General features: G+C 49.5%; 1 protein-coding gene across 18 annotated transcripts in view; it reads right to left on the bottom strand.

The window, feature by feature from the left end:
* Positions 1 to 27,412, bottom strand: part of EXD3 (exonuclease 3'-5' domain containing 3) — a 250,288-nt gene that overhangs the window by 74,102 nt on the left and 148,774 nt on the right. Inside the window, exon 23 of one of the 18 annotated variants that reach the window (XM_030231046.2) lies at positions 12,704 to 13,387. The exons of 16 other annotated variants lie outside the window; for them this stretch is intronic. In XM_030231046.2, coding sequence (XP_030086906.1) covers positions 13,385 to 13,387 — 3 coding nt within the window. In that variant the 3' untranslated portion in view covers positions 12,704 to 13,384. Of the gene's footprint in view, positions 1 to 12,703; positions 13,388 to 18,599; positions 18,789 to 27,412 lie in introns of those variants that run through there. One more of the 18 variants, XM_050980870.1, reaches the window with a different exon arrangement.

Genomic DNA, 27,412 nt, shown 5'->3' with positions numbered 1-27,412 from the left:
GCTCCAGCACTCATCCCTCATGGGCAGGGGCTGTGGTGTGGAGGCAAAACCTGCATTGAGCAGCACATGCAATGACCCAGGCACGTTTGTCATTTCAGACAAAGAGTGACATCCACTCAGTAAAGATATCGCCTGTCATCACCCAGGGTTTTGTACCAGCCTGGGCATCTGCAATGCAACACAGGATCTTAGAATCACAGCATCCTTATGATGGTTGGGAGAGCCAGACACATGCAAAACACTGCTCAGTAGCTCTTCCCAAAGGAGAGGCTCTCAGGAGAGCCCAGGAAATGAGGGATGGACAGAGATGGGCACTGCTGGCTTCTGAAAGCCTGAGATTAAGGGACAAGTAGGGGACTGGAAAACATTTAAACATTTCTCATGACCTGAATTTCCAAGAAAAGTGGCTTGGCAAGGACCAACAGGCTGAAACTCAAGCCCTGGGTTCATCCTGGAACCTAGGGATTTGGATGGTTTGGGCTCTCCCAAAGCAACGAGTGGCCAGGCTGAGCCAATGGGTAGGGCTGTGGATGAGGGAGTCATAGCTGGCAGAGCAGCCCAGGGCCAGGCAGGCATTTCAGAAGCCACAGAACCCCAGCTACTCCTGCCTGAACACTTCCATCTAGAAAAGTGCTTCACATGGGGGTAGGGGAGGGAGAAGCACTAAGTGGTAGCCAAAAAACAGAAGGAAAAGCAGATGCATGTTTGTGACAGGGTTTGAATTGAAAACTCAGACAGTGGGAGTGTTAAAATGAGATTTCCATTCAGATGCCTTCTCTCCTGTGTGACAAGGAACAAAACATCCCATACTGGGAAATGCACGTCTACACACATCTCCCTTTGGATATTTCCAAACCTGCTTACTGCCTAGTCCCTGTGTGGAGGGGGGGTCCATTCCACTGGCACTGCTCTTCCCTTGTCATCTTCTTATGGTGGTGTTATCACCCAAAGGACATTTTAGGTGCTTAGAAAGGTAATCCCTGGGCATGTGCTCCAAGAGCCAGGAGGAGCAGTAAGTTTTTCCACAGGGGCCATGCCCTCTGGTCAGTGAGAGTCATGAATTCAGGAGCTCTGAAACACCCAGATTAAGCCTGGATGTTTCAGGTTAAGCCTGAAGGCTGGGTGAAATAAAAGGAATGTTTTCACTGTTGAACTCGTCTGTGCAGGCAGAGCTGGTGTGAAAATTCCTGGTGTGAGGGTGAAGAGCCCAAGCCATCCTGCTCCCCCTGGCAGTGACCATCCCCTGTAGGGCAGTGGCACTGAGAAGCGGCAGGGGCAGGCTGGGAGATGTGCTGAGGGAGCATGATGAGGGCAGAGCTCCTGCAGGCTTGGTGCTGCAGCTGCAGCTGACAGCTGCAACAGGAACCAGATGGGCTGGACGGCAGGGGCAGAGCAGGAAGGATTTCCAGGATGAGAGGCTGAGCGGGAAGCAGGGTCTCTCATGAGATGAACAAGCTGGGGAAGAGTCTGTGGAAGGTCTTCCCATGATAACCACGACTGTGGGGCTGGGGTTACTCTGTGGCAGAGGACAGGGAGGTGGAAGGAGAGTTCAAGTTCTCTGTGAAGAGTGTTCAGGAAGGGTCAAGAGAGTGAATAGAGGTGTTAAGACACGGTCCCTGTATGAACAGTCCCTGGCACTCTGGGGGTGAGTACCTTCTGCACTCCAGCCTGCAGGAGCCTCCAGGCAGCACAGAGGGGAGAGAAAAGGTTAATTCAACCAAAACCAGACAGGTGCAATCAGCAGCCCCTTGCATTGTGCCTGGCTCTGGTGTTCATTTATGCTCCACTTTGTTGCTCTGCAGACAATGACCTTTCCTTGCTCGGGATCTGTTGTTTCACTTGTTCTGCGATAGCAGCAGTTTGACTGATGAATCTAAGGGTCATATCCAGCAGATCACTCTGGATTTTCCCTACTGCACCACAAGACATGGAAGTAAGGAAAATCCCATGCAGTCTCCAGCACATGAGACCTCACAGGGCAGGCACCAAGGGACTATTCTCTTTCTGGAAGGATGAGAAACTCATTACCCCTGCAGATGGCCTGGCTCTTGCAGGCCCCTCGCCTTGAATGCCAGCCCTGCGAAGGCCATGGTCTCTCTGAGACTACAGCTCCTCAGAGTTTATGAGGTTACATAACACATTTATGGTGGGTGCATTAATAACACAGTTGCTTGTATTTATGGCTGGTGCATCCCCACTGCAGAGCAGAGGTGACCCCCAGGCTTAACTGGAGCCTATGTGCTGGTTTTTGGATGGCTTCCATCAGCATCAACAGCTGGGCTCTGCAGAGTGGCCAAGGGCAGCTCAGATGTCGTGTCTGTGCTCCCGCACCCACCCACGGGCTCCCTCCAACACTGGGAGAATGAAGGGCTGCTCCCACCAGGATGGAGCTGCCATTGCTGTAGGAGACAAGACCTCCAAGCCAGCATGTCTGTGGTTTCCCAGCTCTTCCCTCCTACCTGCTGCACCCAACATCATCTGGCCTCCAGCACCTCGCATCACAAAGGATCCCCTTAATGAGATTAAATGAAAGGTGTGCTTGGCAAGGAGAGACATTTCCGAAGGCAAGGAGCAGCCTGCCTGTCTGGGAGCGGGGAGGAGGTGGCAGCAGGATTCCCTGAGCACGGGACAGGGTGTCCGCACGGCCCACTCCCCTCAGGAAGGAGGAACAACAAACAGCAGGAAGAGAGAATTCGCTCAGACAAAAGATAAACAGACCAGCGAGATAGCGAAGGCAGAAGTCGCTAATTAACCTCAAATTGCTTCGGAAAGGACTCCCAAGAGGAGCGCTCCCTCTGCAAGGAGAGTAGGCAGGGCTGTCCCAGCACATCTGCTGCCACAGCTCTGCTCTGCTGCTGCACTGCAGCTCCTGGAGCTATTTTCCTCTCAGGAAACCTGAGCTGTCCTTGGTGTGAAAGCAGGAGTCAGCAATCTGAAAAGGAGCAGCACTTGCTCTTCCCTCAAACCATACCTTGTCTGGGTTCAACAAGGACAGGCTGGAGCCTTTGGTGCCCCCCGGCAGAGACCCTCTCCCTGTGCTCCCACCGGCGGCACGTGGAGCACTGGCAGGAGCTGTGCCCTGCTGAGCTCCCTCAGAGCAGCAGCGTGCACCCCTCCTGTGCTGCAGCACTGCTAAACACAGCACAGCCCAGTCCCGAATCCTGCCCTCGCCCCTGCAGAACGCATTTCGTACTGGATTGGGAGATTTACTCAAGGGGATGAAGCCCAGTTCCCTCAGGCTAAGGAAATAAATGAGGGAGAAGAATTAAAGTGATTGCTCAAACCCAAGGGCCAGTCAGGAACAATCTGGGCTCCTTGGAGCAGGAAATGGCACTCACTGAGCATCTGGGTGTACATCAGGAAGGATTAGGAGCCTGTCAGGAGTTAGGCATCAGCTTTACAGGATGATTACATGTTACAGGGCTGCCGTGGGCTCTGGACACCAGAAGCCCCATTGCAGGCACTGGAGCCCCAGAGCAGCTGCCATGCTCCTGCAATACACTCTTTCTTCTTTCTCCATGAAAGTAGCTCAAAAACCAACACCAACTGTGATGTCAGATTTGGCTGCAAACCAGGGCAGGTTTTCACGTTCAGCATCCAGTGAAGCTCAGGGATGTGATCTCGCTGCTTGGCCTATGAGGTGCCAGGCTGCCTCTGGACCAGCCAAATCCATCTATTCAGAGGGTTATAGGGTACTTGCCATGCTGCAATACTCAAGGATAGGTTTTGGCATCAGCTCTAATGTCTTTAACACCTTCTGGGTTTGTTGGTGTAGACACACAAACACCCTTAGGTTTGGTGATGTCCCAATATTTTTGGAGGAAGAGGGTTTACAAATAAACCCTTTACCTGCAGAAGGGTACCTGCCCTCACCGTTCACCCTGTGAGATAGAGGGCTGTAGGAAGGTAATGCTGAGGCAGCCAAATGCACTGGGACTCCAACACAACAAGGACCTGGAGCTGTTGGAGCGAGTCCAGAGGCTGTCATGGAGATGCTTCAAGGGCTGGAGCCCCTCTGCTCTGGAGCCAGGCTGGGAGAGCTGGGGGTGCTCACTTGGAGAGGAGAAGGCTCCAGGGAGAGCTCAGAGCCCCTGCCAGGGCCTGAAGGGGCTCCAGGAGAGCTGGAGACGGCCTGGGGACAAGGGATGGAGGGACAGGACACAGGGAATGGCTCCCACTGCCAGAGGACAGGGCTGGATGGGAGATTGGGAATTAGGAATTGTTCCCTGGGAGGGTGGGCAGGCCCTGGTACAGGGTGCCCAGAGCAGCTGTGGCTGCCCCTGGATCCCTGGCAGTGCCCAAGGCCAGGCTGGACAGGGCTTGGAGCAGGCTGGGACAGTGGAAGGTATCCCTGTCCATGGCAGGGGTGGCACTGGATGAGCTTTAAGATCCCTTGCAATTCAAAGCAGTCTGGGATTCTATGATTACTTTTGCCATTCTGTACTGGATTTTCTTTTCAACATCATAACATTTGTGATAGGGGCTGGATACTGCCTGCAGAAAGGGTACAGTTTCTCAGTCCTGATTTTCTTTGAAAGGAGTCTCAGAAAGTTCAGCCTATCTGATCTCCACTTCTGTGGTCTCCCTTCATGCTGTGCCACAGATACTGTCCTACCATTTTGTTTGTGGATTCCCTGGAAACTCCCAAATTCTTGTCTATAAACACATTTTGAGAGCAAGTAAATCCACATTATGGTAACAGCCTAATGCTTTCAACTTCTGGACTTCAATCCTTCTGGCTGAGTTCACACTTGAGCAGTGCAGCACAAGCCTCACAGCAGAAAACCTTCCCAGTGAGATGACACTGAGCTTCAGCAAATCCTGAAGAGCTGTGATGGACTCAAAAATGTTTTATCACAGTCTAAAATCCCTCTAAACAATACTTTTCCTGTATACTTTCCACATGTAAGAACATATAGACTGATTTCAGTGCAGAATCAGACACTTGGACCTTCTCACCAAGGTAAGGCACTCTCTTTTCTACCTCTTACCCAAATATCTCCAAGTACTGAGTGGGTCACAGAAGTGCTCCCAAAACGTAGTGGAGAGAGACAGGGACCTGTAGCAGGTCACTCACTCCCCCTGTACCTCAGAGCTCATGGAAGTTGTCTAATTTGTGAGGAGTCCAAACCTTGGGGACATAAATGTCACCACAAGGTTCCTCAATGGCAAAGGCAGCCTCTGCACTTACTTCAAATTATCTCTGTTGAACTCCAAGAAACATTTCATGTAAGCACTCATAGCCCTTTTCCTATTCAGATCAAACTCATATCAATCCTATGTCAGTGCGAGGGGTGCCCTGAGGTCCTTTCTCACCTCTGCTGTTAAAGGATTCCAACTTTTAGTTGTTCAAGCTTTTGGAGGAAAAATACAGCAAGGTCACCAGCAAAACAGGCACATGTTTTACACCTTTATGTGGGCTGAACTATGTTGCTGAGATGGGGCACCCTCCTGGGTTGACTGCAGCCTGGAGGAGCTGTGCTTGGCTGTGGCAGCAGTGCTACGAGCCTCCCATGGGCAATAAGAGCCCTTTGTCTCATCTGCCAGCTCACAGTGTTGAGGTACCTGGTGTGACACAACCAGCGTAACCCAAAGGGATAGTTTAGAGAAGTACAGTAAAGTGATAGATAATGGAAAAAAATACACTGAAGAAGTAACAAATGGGGAACTGGCTGTCCCACCTGGCAAACAAAGCTTGGACATTTACAGGGACTCTGGAGCATGATCTGCCCATAAAGGGGCTCTGACTGAACACCCTGAATGTTCTGATTTATATAAACATAGAACCTATCAAAACCCATAAAAATTTTAATGCTCTAAAAGTATTTTAAAGCTTTCTGTGATAGTTTAAACTCTCCCCAGGAAACACCCGCTGTCTAAGCCAACCTGCTCTCTCCTGTCCCACTCGAGACCAGAGTGTCCCATTTCCCTCTCCCACTGCGGAGATTCCACTCACAAACCCACTCTTAGCACTGCAGGAGCCAGCACATGAATTTAAGGATGTACTGAGGCCTCCCTGTCCTAGGGAAGCCATCTCCTGGGGTACTACACAACTCAGCTGAAACATTATCCAGCACTAGATCATCTTCCAGTTAAAAAAAAAGCACTAAGAAAATAAGGAAGCATCCCACTCTCTGTCATAAAACAATAATTGATTGTGCAATCGAAGGATGAAACTCGGGTAAATGACTTGGGTATGTGACAACTATGGAAGAGAAAAGTTTGGATGTGAACAGTCCCACTGGCTGAGAACATTCTCACGCCTGAGCAAGGATGGGAATGAGGCTCAGCACAGCACACAACTGCCATCATTGCTTTGCTTCCTAAACTTCACTTTCCTTTATTTGGAAAAACAACCATGAAATTAAAGCAAGCAAATAAAACAAACAAACCATCCTTATCTTAGGAAAATCCCAACGTCACGCTGAAGGGAGATAAGAAATAGTGGAGCAGTTATTGTCCTGCTGTCGATGGGAGCTGTAAGTGTTACAAGGCAAGAAAAACAAATACTCCCTGTGGATGGGAGAAAATGTTTCTTCTCAGTTGGAGAAAGAAAAACACAAAGCGGCTCAACTGCATCCCCAAAATTGTGCAATTTACTTTGCATATTTGGCAGCAAAAGTAGAAGAAGCAGTTTATAATCCAGGGTTTTCATGCAAATGACAGGTTCTTGGTTCTTGAAGGAGCCACTTTATTTTGGTATGGTTTTTTAATTAATGTTCTCACAGTACATTAGAATTAAAGGAACACCACCAGCGGAAAACTCACTGAGTGAGCATTTTCAGGGCCTGGTGCCCCAGCAATCCCTGGACTGGCTGTAATTGAGGCACATCAGGGAACCTGCAACTGCCTGGATGGTTTAGGGTTTATATGGATAACTGCAGCATTTTCTGTTCAGCAGATTTCCCCATGTGCCTTGGCCAGGTAGTTCTCCTCTTCCCAGACAGGAGATAAGGACCAGGCAGAAATCCATGATCCATCTGAAGGCTGTCGATGTGCAGTACCTGGGGTTTGCATTTCTTTAGCATTTCACTAGAAAGATGTGAATTACCGTACATTTAATTATTTTTAAATGTGAATCCAAACCACAATAAGGTGTAAATTATGTATAAATCAACCTGAAACGTTCCTTTTTCTGCCACAAGAGTTGGTTCTGAGCTTCAAGATATGGAACAGCTGGTGTGAAACACACATGAAGAGACTGAAAAGGGCACTGCCTGCCTGCAAAACAAGTTCAGAACTGGTGAGAGCATCCCAAAGAAGGTAATTTTTCAGGAAGGAGCCATATGAGGCAGCTCCCCAGACAGCAAAGGGAACCAACTCCACTGGCTCCAGAAAGGAAAGGAAAAAGAAAAACAGGAGGGAAGTGAAACTGTGACGATTTTTAAGTCCTGGGGACAGAGTCCTATGACTGGGTACAGTCCTGTGTCACATGAAAGGTGTGGGAAAGTGCTGAAGCATTGGTTACACTCACATTTCTGGCTTCAAAAATAGCCTGAGAACCAAACCTTGACTTCAGAGCCGGGGCAGCTCCCAGGGGAATGCTGCCAGGAGGGGCTGAGCCCCCAGACACCAACACCTGGCCAGGGCACTGGTACCCTCCCTGTCTGCCATGCCAGGGACAGCCCCGAGTGCCCTGGGACTGCAGCCCTGACCTGAGTGCCTGGCTACACTCAGATGGGAATTTAGGCTCCGAGTTAGAGGCTGGAGCAGTCCTGGTGAGTGGGGCATTTTCCAATCACCTCATCCAGCCTATCCAGCCCTGCACTGCCTTTGTAAACTCAATGAAACCGCACACAAATTACCCTGACACTAAGAACAACATTGCACAGGCTGCCCTTTGCTGTGATCTCCAGGTTTGTTCTTTTTACAACTCTGTTTACTGCCCTCATCTCCCCACGTTACTCAGGCTCCAACATGAGACATAAACAGGCAAAAATGTGGCTGTTGGTTCTGAGGGCATAATTTCTTTTATGAGTTCTGATGGGGATAATGAGAACAAACTAGATTTTTTTTTGCAGAATTGCCTGGGCTGCTGGAGCAGTGTGTGCCTTGACAGAGAACAGCCCAAGTGCCTTGGAGGGTGCAGTGTGTCCCTCTGTCCTGGTGCTGAGCTCACAGCTCTGTGCCGTGGGATGACACACATTTCTAATCCACAGAACTCTTCTTCCGTCATGGCTGGAGCTCACCAATGTCCCACCTGGATAGAGCCAGCAGAGCATCATGCATAGCTGTGGGGAAGCAGGACCTTGCCAGGCACAGCCCTTGGTCCTGGTGGCACCAGCTCTGTGTCCCCTCAGCATAGAGCTGGCAGCTCAGCCACCAGCATGGAAGGCAGCTTGTGCCAAACCAGGGCCACACCTGTGTCAGGCCAGGTACAGGCTGCAATAAACAGCAGTCATTGCCAAGGGAAAGATGGAAAATCTCCAAAAAACAAATATCACAAATACCTGCACAAACTAGCTGGGCTGCTCAACCCCTACACTCACTGCCAGAATTACAGAATTACAGAATAGTTAGAGGGACCTTAAAGATCATCTTGTTTGGCCCCCCTGCCATGGGCAGGGACACCTTCCACCGTCCCAGGGTGCTCCCAGCCCCAATGTCCAGCCTGGCCTTGGACACTTCCAGGGATCCAGGGGCAGCCACAGCTTCTCTGCGCACCCTGTGCCAAGGCTTTCTCATCCTCCCAGGGAGCAATTCCTAATTCCCAATATCCCATCTGTCCCTGCCCTCTGGCAGTGGGAGCCATTCCCTGTGTCCTGTCCCTCCAGGACATTCCCTGGTCCAAAATCCTTCTCCAGATCCCCTGTGGGCACCACAAAGGTACAAGAAACCTTGAGAAACACCAGCTTGGTGCTGTGGGGGGTGGCAGGGGCAAGTCCCCAAAACACTATGCATGTGGCCCTGCTCCCATGTCCTGCATGCCACAGGAGCAGGAGGTGTTCCACACACACAGTCAGTATGACACTGCAAACTAGGTGTCCCTGCAGTGGGGGGATGGCAGCCCTGGCACTCTGTCATGATGCCACCACTTGCACAGACACCTGCATTCAGAGTGCACTGCAAGTTGAGGGGCACTTAAAAGACAGCAAGGATATCCATAAATGTGTGCAAAAAAGTAAGGAGATTGCAAACCAGATGCATCCATCAGCTTCAGATACTGTCACACAGTTCAGCTCCCCCGTGTACAGCCAGGTCCCAACCCATGTCCCCAGGCTGCTTCTACATGGGCAAAGTGACAATCACGCTTCAGAAAAGGGACTACTGAAGCAACTGTTGGTTTCTTGCAGGTGCAGTTGATTCTCTGAAGGGGCTTTCTGTCTGAAGGCCCAGGTCCATGTCAGTCCTTGTCCCCTTCTGTGCCAGTTCAGGGTGTTCTTCCCCCCAGCCCAGCACACCCAGCTCCCATGTTCCTGCTGACACAGCAGTTTGTTGGCTGCTGTGCTAAAGCATTCCAGTGAATTGTTTGTGTTGCATGCAACGCTGCAAAAAGACAAATTATTTGTCCTTTTATTTTTTAAAAGCTTTTCTTTGCATGCCTTAAGTAGCTAAATGCAGTTTGACTTTTTCTCATTGTTTCAGCAGTGAGTGGGCACCTGCTCAGCACACACCACCTTCTAAGTCATGTTTCTAGAAGTGGTTTTGAAGAATAGGAGTCTTTCAAAGCTCCAAAAAAAGCAACAGCATTTCCTCTTCAGAAAAGCACGGTATTAACTGAAAAGGTGACTCCTGCTAGAGAAGAGGAGCACAGACAGCACTAATGCAACTACCTGGGGACTGGAATAACAGTGGAATGGGAAAGGCATGAGAAGGACTGGGCTTTTCATGGCCTTGGACCATCCATCCTTGTGACTTCTGGGGCCACTGGGGCTTCATAGATATTTTAAGCTGCAACTAAAAGCAGTAAGTGCTGGTGTGCCCTGTGATAGGAGTTTGAAGCCAGGCAGCTCAAGGCTGGCTACGAGCATGGGCTCAGGTTCTGGAGGCCCACAGAGGTCAACAGCCTTTGGTTTCTGTCTTCCTGTCTGGAAGGGAAGAGGATGAGGAAATATGCATGTTCTGGTATGATCTGAAACACTGGGGGTCAGAGCCATGGCTGATGAGGTGAGCACAAACACTGTCAGACAGCTCTCACATAGCTTTCAGCAGTTCATCCTTTTAGGCTGTACCCTGTTGCTGTAGGTCACAGGCTGGGTGTCACAAAGAGGAACAAGTGTCCTTCCCAAACATACACTCCTTCCCTTCGGGCTAGAGGCTCCTGGAGCTCAGGGGGCTGGATGCTGTCTTTTTCCTGGCATGTAAGAGATGGGTCCAGAGGTTGTGAGTTCCCTTATTCTGTCCCGTCCATTGCTGGCTCTTGCTTTCCCTGGATGTATAAGCTTGGAACCATGCACTGCCTGACATGTGACAGACAGCACTCAGAATGAGGAAGGGGAATGAACAGTCAGTCACTCTTTTTCCAGTGACCTCATCACTATGGTTAAAAAGGGGGAACTCAGAGAAGCTTTGTGGTCTAATACATAGAAATACCTATATTCCTTAGAAACAGAGTTTTGAAATGTGTGTGCAATGGCACACATCATTTACATGGACAGATGCCATGACTTGTTGCTCAAATCAGGTCTCTGCATTCAGAAATTCTTTGCTAATCGGGTGTCTGTTCATGCGTGGATTCACATTCCTGGTGCGTGTTTGCACTTGCCACAGTAACTCCCTGCAGGAATCAGGCACACCTTGTTTGTACACCCTTACCCAGACAGTTGCATATTTGGCACAACTGTGGAGTCCAGAGAGCATTTGTGAATGAATTAAACCACTTAACAGAATCAAATGCTTGGTGAAAGGACAGGCAAGAAGCAGCTTTGTATCACTCAGCATTAAAAATACAGAGGATTGGTGTCTTCCAGCCTCTCCTCAGCGCACTCTGTTCAGCATTTTCCCCTATGGATGCTAAATGGAAGAGCTGCCAGAACACAGTGCCTGCAGCATGGGAGTTAAATGGGAAGCTCTCTGCCCACAGTAACCTAAGCTGGCCTAACTAATTCTAGTATCATAATTCTTAAAGCTACTATTGCCAGTATTACTTCCATGTATCCAGCTCATTCCAGCAAGCTGTTCCGCCTTCTCAGCCAGCAGTCCTTCTCAGAGCCACTCACTGAAATTACAGACCGTTAAATTTCAAAACCAATTAAATGTAATTAGAGGAATTTCTACAACCACTCCCTTTATGGGGTGCGCAGGAATGATCTGTAAATCATCACCACTGGTGGTACCCCTGAAAAGGATGTGAAAGACTTTCTAAGAGGGAAAAAAATTCCATCAAGACAAATTTACTTCTTTTTTTACCTTCTTTTATCTAGGGAAAGCACAAGCACTGGGCCTTCAGGTGAGAACAGGTGAATTTGGAGTGTATTTCCAGCTCTGTGTCAGACAAAGGCCTGGGGACCTTTTGGCCACTGCCAGTGAAACTCTCGGTGGTGATACAGCAAAGGCAGTTGGAGAGCTGACACAAGATGAGCCCAGTTTGTGTCCCAGCTGGCTTGGTGGAAAGCAGCAGGTCTGGCCCTTGCCTGGCTGTGGCCAGCAGTGAGCCTGACATGACCACAGGCACTGGGCAGGATTTTTCACAAAATACCTCTGTCTTAAGAACTCCACGTGTCTCCACATGTCCATACCTTCCCAAGCGCCACAGCTCACACTGAGCTCATCTGCATCCCCCAAACCTCAGTGCCTCTAGGCTGTCCCCCCAGTCCTGCTCCAGAGCCCTGCTGGAATTCAAACTCAATGAATTCAGCACAAATACTCTGAATTTTCAAAAGCAACTAGAAAAGCTTTGTTTTTCAGTGAGAGCTGACTTACACCCACTGTCCTAAGGCTGGCTGCCTTGCCTAATCTCACCCTTGTTTTAGAGGAACGTGGCCCCTCCCCAAAGAGAGGCTGGAGCTGGGTCAGTGCCAAGGATGGAGATCAGATGTTGTGGTGATGGTGGTTCCCAGCTCCTTGCCTGCAGAAAGGCGTTTGAAAGGGAGAGAGAAAATCACTGGCCAAGAGAGGGCAGGGCCTCCTGTGGTGGGTTTGGGGCAGTTCTTCCTGCTGCAGCATCAGCATTCCCACCTACGAGCCTCTGGGAATAGTGCACTGGCCTATTCTTGTGCAGCACTGGCCTATACTGGTGCAGCAGCACTTGGAGCTTCCCTGGGTGGGCAGGCACTGATATTACCTGGGGACATATGTCTGTGGATTGTTTAACTCAAATGATTCATAATTCACACCGTATTTTCCATCATTCCCCACGTGAATCCCCTTGCTCTACCATTTAGCAATTACTGGCAGACAGTTTCTGGGAGACAGATATTAAACTTTGGGGCTAAACTACATACGCCCTGAAATCAGATTTTTCTGTTCATAAGGCCAGATTCTTTTTCACACTGGTTTTACACAAGCACAGCAGTGACCCATGCTAGGGACTTGGCTGCTCCTTCAGTGAGAAGAGCTTAAATCCAGTATTTGTATACACAGGCAATTTGGGGTTTCTGTGTAACACAGAGTACTACTGCCACATGCCTACACTTTCATGCAGATTTTTCCTGAATGTTTTGCAGTTCTCTTTCCTATTTTGATAAAAGAAAGTTATTTTCAAAAGTTGAGGCTTATAATTTCTGGTGATCTAAACAGATGAGACTTGACAAAGAGGTCCATTGTAGGGCCATGTTAGTGCTTTATTTTTTAATGATGAAGGCTTTGGTTGTTTGTTATGGTGAGAAGTAGTTTCCCCTCCAGAAAGCCCCTTGAGAAATTCATGAGAGAAAATCCAGACTGTGAAAAGTGTGGCTTGAGAGGAATTTGAAACAACATGACAGGGGAAGCAAATCATTGTGAAAATCCTACTAGAGAAAGCCTGGGCTCATGCCCACCTCCAGCCCCGCTCCAGGTGAGCTGTCTGGCTGTGTCTGTGCCACAGCTGTCCCCAGCAATCAGAACCATCAGTCAGGAAAAGCTGTCTGTCTTTCTGGAGGCTCATAAAACAAGGCTGAACTTGCTTTGCCCAGAGGAGGCTGGTCTGACAAAACAAGGCATGAAGGAGTGAAACCTCGGGTCAAGGTAAGGAGGGAAGACCTGGCAGCAGAACTCGCTGCCATTGCACAACTCTGGCTAATCAGACACAGATACAGATGCAAACCACCCGTGAAGGCTTCAGAGAAGTTTACATTTCAGCTGGGTTTCACAGCTGGACAGGGATGGTTTCACATGCAAAGCTGATTTGTCCAGGGTGCAGCTCTGGAGAGGGATAACTCTGAAAAGCTCCAGTTTCTGACCTGTGCTCAGCTTTGTTCCCCTTCCTTGCAGGCTTCTTTCCATGTCCATGCTGAAGTGGTCTGCTCTACTGTAATTCAAATACATTTGTATAAATTTCAGTTCTCATTAAAGACTTCATTTTTTAAGATAGCAAAATAGCTTGGGTTCATGTCAGAACAGTTTTAAGGCATCCAGCATCAAAAATAATGTCATAAATCTAAAAATACCAGCTTTTCAGAGAGGAGATGCGAGGTGCCAAGACATTTCACACACAGACACAATCGTGAGATTGGGCTTCAAGGTCTATTTGCATTTTTTCCATGGTTACCTAACGCTGGAACCAAATTACCTCGAGGGGTTTTATCTAATGGTCCCCCCCAAGCAGGGCTCACAGCCCTCAGCAGAACCCATGTTTCCCTGCCTGCTGCAGAGGTGATTCTTATGGCAGAATCTCTACCCAGAACACCACACTCCAAACTTTTGGTGCCTTTCTGGACCTGAGCCATAGCCATGGCTGGATCTGGCCCCACTCTGCACTGGGAGAGACAACCTCGGCCCATGGGGAGGAAGATAAGCATGAGCACAATGAATCCACAAAACTGCCAGAGTGCAGGAAATTGGCCAATTATCCAGCCCTGATTTTTAGCAGAGACCATACAAAGGGATTTTTATGGATGAGAAGATCACAGAAAAGGACGGAGAGGCGACTATCAGGGAAAACAAAAGTGTGGTGAACTATGACTACTGAGTATTTATGACCATATTCTGAAAGGTTGTTCCTGCCCAGCTTATAACTAGTGACTAAATGTCAGGATTATTTAGGAGAACTTGTTAAAATAAGAAAAAAAAAATAGTAGGTAAAACTGACAATACTTCCACATCAGAGCAGCTTTGTGTGGTGTAAGGACTGGTGTCTTTACACACCATGAGGCCACAGCAGGGACAGGGGCCGAAGTGCATCAGCTGGCCCCCTCACTGATATTCCTGTAGAACCACTGGCCATGGCATTCAGTGTCCATCAAACCCCAACACGTGGATTTAGACTGGAGCGGGATGTTTCATAATTATCAGAAAATACCCATTGAAAAATTCCTTTTCCTGTCTGATTTTGTAAACAAAAGTTCAGCACAGGAGACTCCATGGGATAAGATGGTTTTGACGACTTCCAGCTGCACATACACTCTGCAGACTCACTTCCCAAACAGCCCATTATCACTGTGCAGGCAGTTCATTTATCTGCTGAGAATTCTCATTTAAAAAAAACCAATCAGGCAGGATTTATTTCCCTCTGATAAGGCACAGGAGGGCACAGTGAAGGGTCTGGCTCCTGCTGGTTGTCAGGCTCCTTGTCTGGAGGTTAATGTCAAGCTGACACCATAGCAGGGCTCTGACGTGTCCCTCAGCCCCCATGTCCTGGGGGTCTGTCTCTGGAAGCTGGGTCTCTGCCACCAATATTTTCACAGTATATGAGAAGGATCAGCTCACTGCCTTGGTTTCTCCAGTAGTAAAACTGAGATATTCCAGCCAATCACTCAAAAGGAGGCAAAGCTGGGAGTCCACCACTGTCAGGATTTGTGTGAGGCCTTAACTGACCACAGCATCACATCCCAGAGCACCTGGAGCTGCCACAGAAGGACTCTGGGACAGCAGATTAGGGCTTGTACAGACAACTTGAAACCCTTCTCCCTGCACTGGCCCAATGATATAATCCTGGGGAAGCACTACCAGGACCTGCTGCAGGACTCAGCCCACTCTTGCTTGGGAAGAAGCAGTGAGCGGGGCAGAGCTCCCTGACACAGGGCCCGGATCCACGGAGAGCCGAGATCATCATTGGCAGATGTATATTCCCCAGGGCCCCAAAATCTCTGTCAGCAAACAGAATGCAACTGGAAGGGAAAAAAAAAAAGACTAAAAGAAAGCATGTATTTGAAATACACTTTGCTTTCTTTTAAAAAATCCAGGATCCCATCCAGCTTGAAAGAGGAGGTGAGCACTGAAACAAGCTCGCTGTTTTTTGCACTGGTTCAAGAAGAAAATACTTTAAAAAATATATTCCTCTGAGGTTCTGATACTGCCTCTAGCCCCCACTTTTGGCAGGCTGGGAGCAGGTCACAGATAGTGTTCTCATCCCTGGCCCACAGACCCTCTCCTTAATCCTTTCCAGACTGCATAGGGATCTTCCTCCCCACACCCCCTCCTGCAGCATCCTCCATCCAGCATTTACATCCTGGCACAGTGGCTCCCACACCCTCGCCTGGGGGTCACCTCCCTCTGCCTCAGGGGCTTGAGCCCTGTGCCCCCCAGTCTCTGAAAACACAGAAATTTAAGTCTTGCAGGGAACTTGGGGTGAACCAGGGGCTTTGTGGGATAATGACACCCCCTGACCAGCAGCAAGGACATGAGAATGGAGTCCAGGGGCTTGGAGCAACATGGCCTAGTGGAAGGTGCCCATGGCCAGGGGTGGAACCAGACCATCTTTAAGGTCCCTTCCAAACCAGTCTTGAGGTTCTATGAAAGAGCACCCAAGAACTTTTCTCAGTCCTGCTAGGGTCTGAAGACTCTCAAATGAAGTGCTGCTCTTTACCAGCCTCCAATGCTCCCCAAAAATGCCTGAGAGGTTAATTCCCATCAGGGCTGGTGCTCTCTGCCCACAGCACAGAGGAGCTGGTTTGTAATGGTCCCTCACTGAAGCTGCCATCCTGCAGTCAGGGCTGTGCCTGGCACTAGCCAAGGGGTCTCTGCTGCAGTTCCTGAAGACACAAACTCACCCCCATTTTCTCTTGGCTGCACTGGCTGTGCAGGTTGAAGCGTGAAAGGCTGACTGCCAAGTGTTATGGTGTGAAGCCCTTTTCCATTTAAAGCTCTTGTTTTTCATGGCTTATACGTTTCCATTCCCTGACTCCATTCCTTTGGGTTGGGATTTGTCATGCTTGTTCTTAACCCAGGGGAAAATTTCTTTAGGAAAGTTCGATGGTATAAGCAGCAGCAATCCCTCATCTGGCTTTCGTCATGGAAGATAGCAGACACAGAAAGTCACTGCCTCTGAGAGGGAGACAGCAGCAAGGAGTACTTCTGCCCCTAGCCCAGCGCAAGCCCAATAGCACATGGGCCAGGGTTTTTCAGGAGTGCATCCAGCAGCAATTGCCAAACTCAGACAAGGACAAATGCCCACCCAAACATGAGCATGAACTGCAGCCCACAGGGCTGGTTTGCAGATGGCTGAGCATGAGGATGTGAGCAGCGGCAGCTCACTGAGACATTTTCTGGGTGCAGGTGGAAATTCCAAACCTGCGAGGCACCAATTCCTGCACAGGCCCATGGAAATGGCTAGTTGGATGAAAAGCTCCACATTCCTCGGCCACACACACAGGGACCCAGAAACCCCCTGCCCTGGGCTGATCCCAGCAGGGGAGGGGGACTCTGCCCCTCTGCCCAGTCAGGTGAGACCACACCTGCAGAGCTGCCCCAGCCCTAGGGCCCAGCACAGGAAAGATGTGGAACTGTTGGAGTGAGTCCAGAGGAGACCACAGGGATGCTCCAAGGGCTGGAGCCCCTCTGCTCTGGAGCCAGGCTGGGAGAGCTGGGGGTGCTCACTTGGAGAGGAGAAGGCTCCAGGGAGAGCTCAGAGCCCCTGCCAGGGCCTGAAGGGGCTCCAGGAGAGCTGGAAAGAGACTGGGGACAAGGGATGGAGGGACAGGACACAGGGAATGGCTCCCACTGCCAGAGGGCAGGGCTGGATGGAGATTGGGAATTGGTAATTGTTCCCTGGCAGGGTGGGCAGGCCCTGGCACAGGGTGCCCAGAGCAGCTGTGGCTACCCCTGGATCCCTGGCAGTGCCCAAAGCCAGGCTGGACAGGGCTTGGAGCAGGCTGGGACAGTGGAAGGTATCCCTGTCCATGGCAGGGGTGGCACTGGATGGGCTTTAAGGCCTCTGATGACCCCAGCCAGCCTGGGAGTCTAAAATTCATAACCAAAGCCAGCTCTGTTGCCCATGCTGATACAAACTCCCTGTGCACTCCAACCCTGCTCCCTGCCACCTTCCATGCAGCAGAAGACATGAAGTAACTTTGCGTTTTGATTAAAAAACAAAACAAAACAAAAACCCAAAAACCCCACAAGGAATGTAGCTACAAACAACTAATTTGTTATGATTGAAATTTCAAATGAACAAATGTCAAATGTGAAAAATGTCTGTCCTATCTGCATCCCATGGCTCAGACTTCCCTGTGGGCTTCCCAGGCTGCCATGAAATGAGGCAGAAAGGGGTTTCATCAGCATCCATGGAAAATACAGTTTTGAATATCCCAGTTTTGTTTGGTTTAAATCCTAACCATGGTATTTATATTAATGCTATTTATTCTATTTTATTTTCATTTAAACATATGCACAAGAGTAAAATCAAATCAAGTCATGTTAGGCTATTTTAAAAACAAAAACCACAGAGCAGATAAGGAAGACAGATGACATCTTTCCTGTGGAGAGATGGCTGGGGGTCACCAGGCACTGACACAAGAAACAGAAATTTGTTTCTACACCAAGGAACAATAAAAAGGCCTTTAAACATTTTGACACGGAGTTGTGAAGGCAGAGCGGGGGGTGAACTCCATGAGAAGGAATGATTCCCCACTATTCCACCTAAGCACAAAAAAAAGCACACAAAAGAAACATAAAAACCCACAACACTTTCTCGGTTCTGTAGGAAGAAGTCTTTTTCGTGATTTGAAACAGGATGTTCCTTTTTCAGATCCTTTAATTTATTTACCAAACACAGCATCTCCCCATAGATTTTAAGGTTAATCACATCAGTCCTCATTCTGCTGTCACACCCCGAAGTGCCATTAAATCCCCAGTGATGGGAGGATGTACCGGGGCTGTCCCAATGATTAATCACTGGATTTCTCAGTGCGCCATTCCCCAGGAACAGACAGCCCCAAACTCTTCCCTTCTGGAGCTGAAATGGCCCATCTCAGATGAAGCAGACAAAAAGAAATGCCAAAGGCTGCTAACAGCAATAACTTAAACCTTTCAGGGGACTCCTGCAACTCAAGGGGAAACATAACCCAGCTGCAGCAGCACCATGGCACTGTCAGGCCAGGCACAGCAGGGAATGACTGGGTACAGCTCAGAATGGGCCAAGTTGGGGCAGCTTCACCTCTGGTACATCATATCACGACATTCCATGGTCTCTTACTGTCAGAGAAGCACTTTTGTCTTCTCACCTTCTCAGGAAGGTCAGGACTCTGCAGCTAGACAGGTCTAGCTGCTGGCTAGACCTGTCTCCTTAACATTCTCCCTTTTGACTTCATCCTTGTGCTTACAATTCCATGGGGAAATGATCTGCATTTTTGCCCTGTGCTTCACTCTCCATATTGCCAGTACCCTGCTACCAGCAGTGTTCCCCAGGAATGCAGGACTGACTCCATCAGCCCCTGCAGGCTGGGGTGGGCTGGGGTCCTTTGCTGGGTGCTCACTGGTTTCCTAGGGATAACCTGGAAAGGAAGCAAAAGTAACTCAGGGATACACCCAGCTGGCATCATCCAGGCAGACCCAGCACAGGCTGGAGCCTCATGCGGAAGAAAGATCAGCCTGTGATGGCCACATTGCTGAGCCAAATCTTCCATGTTTAAACCAATTCCAGTTACATGTCACAGACAGGAAATCCAGTCCCAGTGCTGCTGGGGGCAGACTGCTCCCACAGCCTATGCTGCTGTTCACTGAAAAACTTCTGTGACCTCCTGGCTCCAGCTCCTCCCATGGAGAGGCAAGGTGAGAAGGAGAGAAGAGCAGGAATGGCTCAGCAGATTCGGCTGCTCCCTGTCTTTGGAGCTCCGCTTCCAGTTTCAGCTCCCATACTACTGGGACTCAGGGAAACTCTGAGCTTTCATGGGAAAACAGTTCTGTCTTTTCCTAGTTGTCCACAAATGAAAGATTGTTTAGTACTAAAAGTAAAAGACAAAGTTGCTTTGCCTCAACTCAATATTAGATTTTAAATTCCCATCAGTTTTTATTTTACCTCACCATTTTTAACTGTTTGGTGTTAACCACATAAAACCTTTCAGCCATGGCTCTCATGACCAGAGCAGAGTGCACTGTGTATTTGAGGAAACAAAAGGCCCGGTTAAAGATTTGTAGCCACTCCAGATAAAAGAAGAGGGATATTTAATTAGAGTGTCCCTTCTCCAGATCATGTCCAAACCACATCAAATACATACAAATACTGACTGCAGGAAATTAAAATCGGAGACTTAAAACCACGAATAAATCAAGGAATTCTCACGCTTAACTTGGTCCCCTGACCCTCAAGGTCTTCTTTCCTGATCCACTTTCCTAACAGAAACAGAAAGTGAGTTGGTCTGCCAAATCAGGCCCTGTGCTCACCTCTGCATGCCCACACAGCCCAGCAGCATCAGGCTCCCTCTCCTCATCACTGCCCGTTTGGATGTGCAGTACCACAGGACTTCTCCAGGCATGCGTGGTTGAATTACTGCTACCCAAAAAGCCTTGGCTCACAAGTCAGCTCTCCTCAGTGGGAATTCAGTGAATGATGTCTCTCCCACCCTTGCAGGACATCCCAGGCTGCTCACAGCTCTCTGGGGAGCTGCTCCGCTAAGCCACGCTGAAGAAGAGAGCGTGGATTCCTCTTGGGGGATCTGTGCAGGGAAGTCCTGGGATCACTGTCCCTGGCAGTGCTCAGAAAATGTACAGATGTGGTACCTGGGGACATGGTTTAGTGCTGGGCTTGGTAGTGCTGGGGGAACAGTTGGACTCAACAATCTCAGAGCTCTTTTCCTACAGTAATGATTCTATGAAAATATTCAGAGATAAAAATCAGTGCAGAATTAGGAGACTGCAGTAAACAAGAATAAATTAAATAATTCTGGATTGCCAATTGTTCATCTAATGCCAGTCACATCAGAAAATTCACACTCCAGTTGTACTGAGACAGTGTCAGAGGGAGGGACATGGCATTTCCACCCTGGAGAGGCAAAGGGTGAAGGTGAGAAGGATGCTGAGTGAAAGGATACCAGAATCAAGCAGCTTGGGGCAATAATTTCATGTTTCATATCAATACCCACCATGCTTATCTTTGCTGAGCACAAACCAGAGGTGCTGGCCTGGCTGATGAGCCTTGACTGGCTCCAACACAATAGAGCAGGCACTGCTGCTCTTCCAAGAGGAGATAAACTGTCAAGTGAATTGGAGATTAACTATCCAGATGTAAATGAATTCATTGCTATGCAACTGATAGGGCTCAGCCGTGGTTTAGTGCAGGATGGAGTCAGGTTTGGAGAGCTCTCTCAATGGCCAAAGAATTTATAACCTGTATTCATGGCCCTCTGTAAAGGGCCGCCTGACAATGCCAGCGCTGGCAGCATTGTTCCTTTTGAAGCGCTTCACCACTCCACCCCCACTCCTCTGCCCCCAGTTTACTGCCTTCCTCCCTGGATCCCCCACTGCCTGCTCCACACCATTCCCTCCTCCCGATCACACAGGAAGAAAGCTGGGGGGAGGTGACCTCCGCAACAGAATTTGCTATTCATGTTCCGTTCCCCCTCACAAATCCTTAACTTCTTGTCTCTTTTTAATCTTTTTTCTCTTGAGAAAGAAAAGATCAAAGGGCTTGGGGGCTGATGCTTTCTGAACTAGGCACTTCTTGCCATGGGAAAACAGCGATGGGGAAGGGCTACACAAAGATGCTTGGGACAGTGGCTGGGGGAGAGCCCAGGAGATGGGACTTTCCTCCATGGAGGCGTTTTCTGGAAGCCTTCACCATGCAGCCCTGGAAGGAGGATGCAGCTCTCCAGCATCAGTCCCAGACTGTGGGGCTGCTAACAAGAGCATGTTTTATTTCAGGTCACACATGGATTGCCTTAATGTCTTCCAGGAGTGAGAAGGGATATGGGGAGTGTGTCCTGGGCTGGATGGCACCATCAGCATGTGCCTCCAGTAGTCACTGGAGCACAGGACCTGCGTGGAACTTGTCTGAAGGCCACTCATTTCTCCTGTGGCTCCTCAGGAATGCATTAAGAGAAGGAGAAATAGATACACTGATATGACTGCTCCATGCACAGGGAAAAAAAATACTGACTTGAGTGGGTCCCTGGTCCCAAAAAGACAAATGATTCTGCTCTGTATTTCCACGTGATCCATCAGGGTATGGAGGAGAGTTTCCACGATCACAGAGGAGTGATGCAAAATAATCCCATTTCCCCACCTGATGAGCATTTATCTCAAGGCAGGACTTAGAGGTCCCCAAGAATCTTACCAGGGAATATGGATTTTTCCCTCATTCAGTAATCCAATTTGACACTGGCTGGCTGTCTCCTGCCAAGCTGAGTCACAAAGCAGAAACCCACACACAAATAAGAGACTTGTACCAAAGCACTGATTTCAAATATTTTAGGGAAAAACTGCTCTTGGCCTAAAGGTTTGTATGAGCTTCCAGCTGGAGACAGAACTTCAAAGCAGAGGCTTGAATCCCTAAGGAGGGAACCAGGTTCCTGAAAAACCTTTTAACACACAAACAATCTTCTGTTTGGAGGTCTCCTTCTTCTGGGAAGTAGCTGTTCAACACTCTTATGATTTGAAAAAAAAAAATGTTACCTAGGCTTGAAGGGCTGATCTGAATGACATTTTTTACTCTAAGCCTGAATTCAAGGCTTCCTGGCACAGAAGTGGAAATCTGCAAAGTCAATTAAATTCACAGATTCAGCCCACCATCTCCTTTCCCCACAGCTATCCCTCTTTTCCCACTCATCCATGCTGTGACACCTCCGGGACCCTTCAGAGGGAGGCTGGGTCACCAGGGTCTGGTTTTCCTCTGGCACTTCTGCTCCAGCCCCTGTGTTGCATTTGGCTTCTGCAAGAGCTGTCATGGGCTTTAGAGTCTCCTCATGGGCCACTGTCCTCTTCCAGCAGGTCCTGGCACCTTGTATTCCACAACAATAAATCATCCTTATCCAAAGCTTATTCCCTCTTTAATTTTCAAAATTCTGGTCTCACCAGGAAATGCTTCTCCAGAGCCTTCAAACTCACCACAGAATCACAGAATCCCCTGAGCTGGAAAGGACTGAAGGGATCCCCCAGCCCAGCCCCTGTCCCTGCCCAGACCCCCCACCAACCCCACTCTGGGCATCCCTGGCAGCGCTGTCCAAAGGCTCCTGGAGCTCTGGCAGCCTCGGGGCCGTGCCCATTCCCTGGGGAGCCTGGGCAGTGCCAGCACCCTCTGGGGGAAGAACCTTGCCCTGAGCCCCACCCTAAACCACTTCTGAGCAGTGAGTTGCTCAGGCGCGATTGTGTCACTGTCCCTCCAGTTCTACAGGGAACAGGACAGGGCAGGATCAGAGGAGCATCAGAGCTCCATGCACTTAATATTAAATTATTTTAGGAACAGTCTTACTTGTATCTCAGAAGTCTTACTTGTAACTCTGCTCCCAGCTCGTTTCTTGGCCAGTTTACCCTCAGACACAGGTGCCTGAGCCCATGTCAGGAGTCTGTCTCTGGGCCCTAATGACCACATGGCAACTTTCCCTTTACATTCAGCACTTCTGACTCAGCTCTCTAATGTGAGATTAAAATCTGTTCCATGTGTTGCACTGTAAGTCCCGTGAGGGTTTCACAGACACACACCACAAACTCCCTGCAGCACCCCCATCGCTGGGACAAGTGACAGGTCTTAGAGCAACCCTGACAATTCACATGGCTTCTCTGCCTTCCAAGCTGGGTTCCTGACACAGACTTTAAGAATGTGTTTTCTCTGTAGGCTCAACAAATGCCTGAAAGCTGCTGGTAAGCCAAGGGGAACAGCTGCCTCCCTTCAGAGCTGAAATTCTTTCACCACCACCCCCAAAAATAAGCACAGGAGCGTTCTCATTACTAGAGAGGATAAGTGTTTGGGCTGAAAGAAAAATGTAAATTGCTTTAAAAATGCCAAATTAGCACAAGTGACCCACAACCAGGAAGGCAAAAATTCTCCAGTGGAGATTTAAAGGCAGTTGAATGTCTTAGCAAGTTAGCTCTGAGGCTGTCCTCATGACAAAGCTCTTCATGCACTTGGGCTATGATCCCTATAAACCAGTTGTTGTTCCAAAGCGTTTCTGATTAATTTTGCTCTACTGCTGAGGAAAAAAAAATGCAAAATGTCACCATCATAAAACTGCCACATGTGTCTACTGGCTCCAGCCACACAGAGCTTTCAGGGGACAAATGTCTCCCTCGTGCTCCTAGCTTTGCCCGTGTGCAGCAAACCAGTCCTTGGCATTTCTGTCAAGCCCTGGGTGGCTGTTGAGCCACAGTAATAATCGTGCTGCACTCAGAAGAGGTTCTGTGACACAGCTCCAGAGAGGTGAGAGACAGGCAGGGGTGGTGTGACAGTACAGCAAACCCAGCAGCAAAGCTTCTGCTCCAGGACCACAGGCAGGGCAGGGAGGTGACATGAAGCACCAGCACAGCCCAGGGAGTCAGGGCACATGTCTACAAAAATATGACACATTTCAAACTGCCTTGGCCTGGCTGGCTTTGGGCTGGATGGGTGGTGCCTGCCAGTGCTTGAGACTCATCAGTCACGTGCTGTCCCCTTGCAGCTGGCACTGGTGTGAGTGACCCTGACTATGACACCACTGGACAGCCCACATCGCACCCCCAGCCCGACCACAGCCAGGGACAGTGCCAAGGATCACTCCTCTCCAGCTGTCACCCCAGGCAACCTGCACCCAGGCCTCCCAGGAGGGAAAATTCTCTTTTACACGGGTCTGTGAGCCATCATAAGCATCTGTGTAGGTGTCAAGTCCTACTTGATTTTCCTTTCTCTAGTCAGTAAGGACTCTGTTTTTTCCCATGTGCACTCAGATAGGAACCCAGCAGCTCAGAAGTGCTTTCCATGGAATATTACAGACCTAAAGTATATAAAGCATGGGCAACAGGGGAGGGGAGTGGTTCTGCCCCCCTGCTCAGAGCCCCTGCCAGGGCCTGAAGGGGCTCCAGGAGAGCTGGAAAGAGACTGGGGACAAGGGATGGAGGGACAGGACACAGGGAATGGCTCCCACTGCCAGAGGGCAGGGCTGGATGGAGATTGGGAATTAGGAATTGTTCCCTGGGAGGGTGGGCAGGCCCTGGCACAGGGTGCCCAGAGCAGCTGTGGCTGCCCCTGGATCCCTGGCAGTGCCCAAGGCCAGGCTGGAGAGAGCTTGTAGCAGGCTGGGACAGTGGGAGGTGTCCCTGTCCATGGCAGAGGGTGGCACTGGATGGGCTTTAAGGTCACTTCCAACCCAGACCAGTCTGGGATTCTGTGATTATCAATCTGTCATGAGATCAGTACTAAAAGCACCCTGTGCACACACCAGGAAACACCACATCCACAGGACAGTCACAGGCACAATGTAGAAACATGGCATGCACAGAGACAGAACATGGGTAGCACTGACTGCAGTAGAGGCTCTTTGGGAACAGCACTCCATGTCTCCAAAGGCTGAAAAATGATAGTTGTTCCCTTTATTAAAATACTCCCTATAAGGAGAAAAGCAGGACCAAGGCTCCAAAGAGAAGCATGGAGCCTTGTTCCTTTCTAAAAATGAATCCTGATGAATACATGACCTTCTGATGACTCCCTTCTTCCTAGCAAACTGGCTTCACAGAAAGAATGTGAATATACATTTGAAGCATATACTAGCAGAAACAGCATGGGGAAGATGTAAACCTCAGAACCTCCATCAGAAACCACATTTACCAGTTATTTTCATCCAGGCAGGAGACAGCAATAAATTGATTGAAAAATTCGACCACAAGAAAGATGTGAACCTGCTGGAACCAGTCCAGGGGAGGCTTTGGAGGTGTTCTGAGGGCTGGAAACTCTCTGTTATGGAGACAGGCTGGAAGAGCTTGGGGTGCTCAGCCTGGAGAAGAGTAGGCTCTGAGGAGACCTTATTGAGGCATTTCAGTGTCTAAAGGGGGCTTGTAAAGTAGAGAGTTTTTACACTGGCAGACAGCGGCAGAACAAGGTGGGGGGCAGTGTTAAACTGAAAGAGGAGAGATTTATGTTTGATATTTGAAAGAAATTCTTCTCTCTGAGCATGGGGAGGCCCTGGCACAGGGTGCCCAGAGCAGCTGTAGCTGCCCCTGGATCCCTGGCAGTGCCCAAGGCCAGGCTGGACAGGGCTGGGAGCAGGCTGGGACAGTGGAAGGTGTTGCTGCCCATGGCAGGGGGTGGGACTGGATGGGCTTTAAGGTTAGTTCCAACCCAGACCAGTCTGGGATTCTACGAATTCAACTTTTCAAACTCTGAAAATCTCCAGTGAGCACCCTGATGAACTGTAATGAAAATGCAAATAAAGGTTTGTTGACTGAGGCTGAATTATTCTCAGTTGCCCAGAGGAGAGGGATACATGAATCCCACTGAACTTAGTGGGAGCTGTGTTCCTCCTGTCCAAGACACCACAAAAATATCCACATAAAGTAAAATTCCTATTGGTAAGAGGTTCACATTCTTCACTCTCAGAGGAAAGCCCTAAAGGACATTTAGCAGGTCCCTGCAATGCCTGGGTAACCCTACCTCCTGTGGCACAGCTCCAGGGCCCAGCCCAGAGGTGGCACTGCCAATGTGCCACCCAGAATGCACTTCTAGAACTGCCTAGCTGTGCTCCACCAGACTCCCCAGTGCAGGCAGAAATGCCCCCACTGTCCCCATCCAGGGGAGCAGAGAGCAGGACGCAGGATGTGGAGGTGTGAACTGCTCTCAACACATCAGCCAGAGCTCCCAATGGAGTGGGCACCTCACAAGTTCAGGCCTGCTCAGTGTCCCTGTTGCCCTGAGCACACTCTGACCTGTGGAGAACATCTTCCCCTCTGGCTTTTTCTCCTCATTCCTGTCTCATCTTTCCTTCCTCACTACCCCTTAGGTGATGTGTTTACAGTAGCATCCATCACCACGGAATCCAAGGAAGACAGAAAGCTCCCAAAGGCCAAATTTCCTTCCCAACCTTGTCATTTTGCTTTTGCACTTCAATTATTTTCCTGACAACAGGCATGGGAGGCTGAAGCTGGCTGGAGCAGGCAGTGAGCAAGAAGCAGAGCTGCTGTTACTGCAAACATCTGCTGTTCCCCAATGGCAGCTTGCAAAGGTACAGACTCACAGCTCCTGTCCCAGTGTGCTCTCAGTGTGCCTTAGCCATGAGGAAAGTTTCCCATAAAAGCCCAGGGGACTGTGGAAGAGCCTGACAGAATCTTATTCCCTCCTTAACTTCCAAAACCCATTAACTTCTCCCTCTTATAACTACCCTAGCTGGGAAGGACTTTGGAACTAAACTCTCAAGCAGAGTAGGAGATGCTGGGGCTGCTCTGGGCAGTGTCCCCATGCCTGCCAGCTCTGCAGTGTGGGCCCGGCCTTGGTGGCTCCTCGGGTGAGCCTGTGGGCAGGTGAGCCCAGCCGGAGAGCAGTGCCTTCCTGCAGGCACAGGGAATTTCCTGGAAGAGCAGCACAGTGAGCCTAGTCCTGGATGGCGCCTCACTGCAGGACTCCCTCTCCTTGGCTGGAACTCCTCCATCTCAATGGCAAGTTCAGAAAATAACGTAATGAAAACAGGCTTTTTTACATTTTTTTTCTTTTTTTTTTTCCATTGCTCATTTTACTTTTCTGAGCTACTGCATACGGAGCTGAGTCTTTACTTTGGCTGCTGTCCTTCTGCAATATTGTTACCCGCACACAGAGGAAAAGCCCTCTGGAGACTTCCAATCCAAACAGGCCCTTGCTTTATCTACAACTATTTGAGTACATGACCTCAGATAACCCCGTGGCCAACCGTGTGCCAAATTCAAACTGCAGTCATGGGAACTTTAAATACAGAGAAGATTTTCCAGCTTCCCTCCAAAGGGAAGGTGCTGAGTGTCTCGCTCTGCTCGGGCTGATGGGGCCGGGGAGCCTGGCTGTGCCCGCGGGGGCCCGGCCACGGTGGCACCGCCTTGCCACAGACTCACCTCTGCCCGGGAAACTGCACACACGACTGACCTTGCTACACACACAGTCACTGTCCCCTCCTCTTCTCAGGGCTCTGCAACGGCTTCGGATTACTGCAAAGACAAACAGCTGCACTTGGGCCAGCAGCCTCATCTGTAAGGCTGT

This window comes from Serinus canaria, chromosome 17, assembly GCF_022539315.1.
Source record: "Serinus canaria isolate serCan28SL12 chromosome 17, serCan2020, whole genome shotgun sequence".
Classification (NCBI taxonomy): Eukaryota; Metazoa; Chordata; class Aves; order Passeriformes; family Fringillidae; genus Serinus; species Serinus canaria.
The sequence above is the reverse complement of the archived record's forward strand: the minus strand, read 5'-3'. Positions and strand labels throughout refer to the sequence as shown.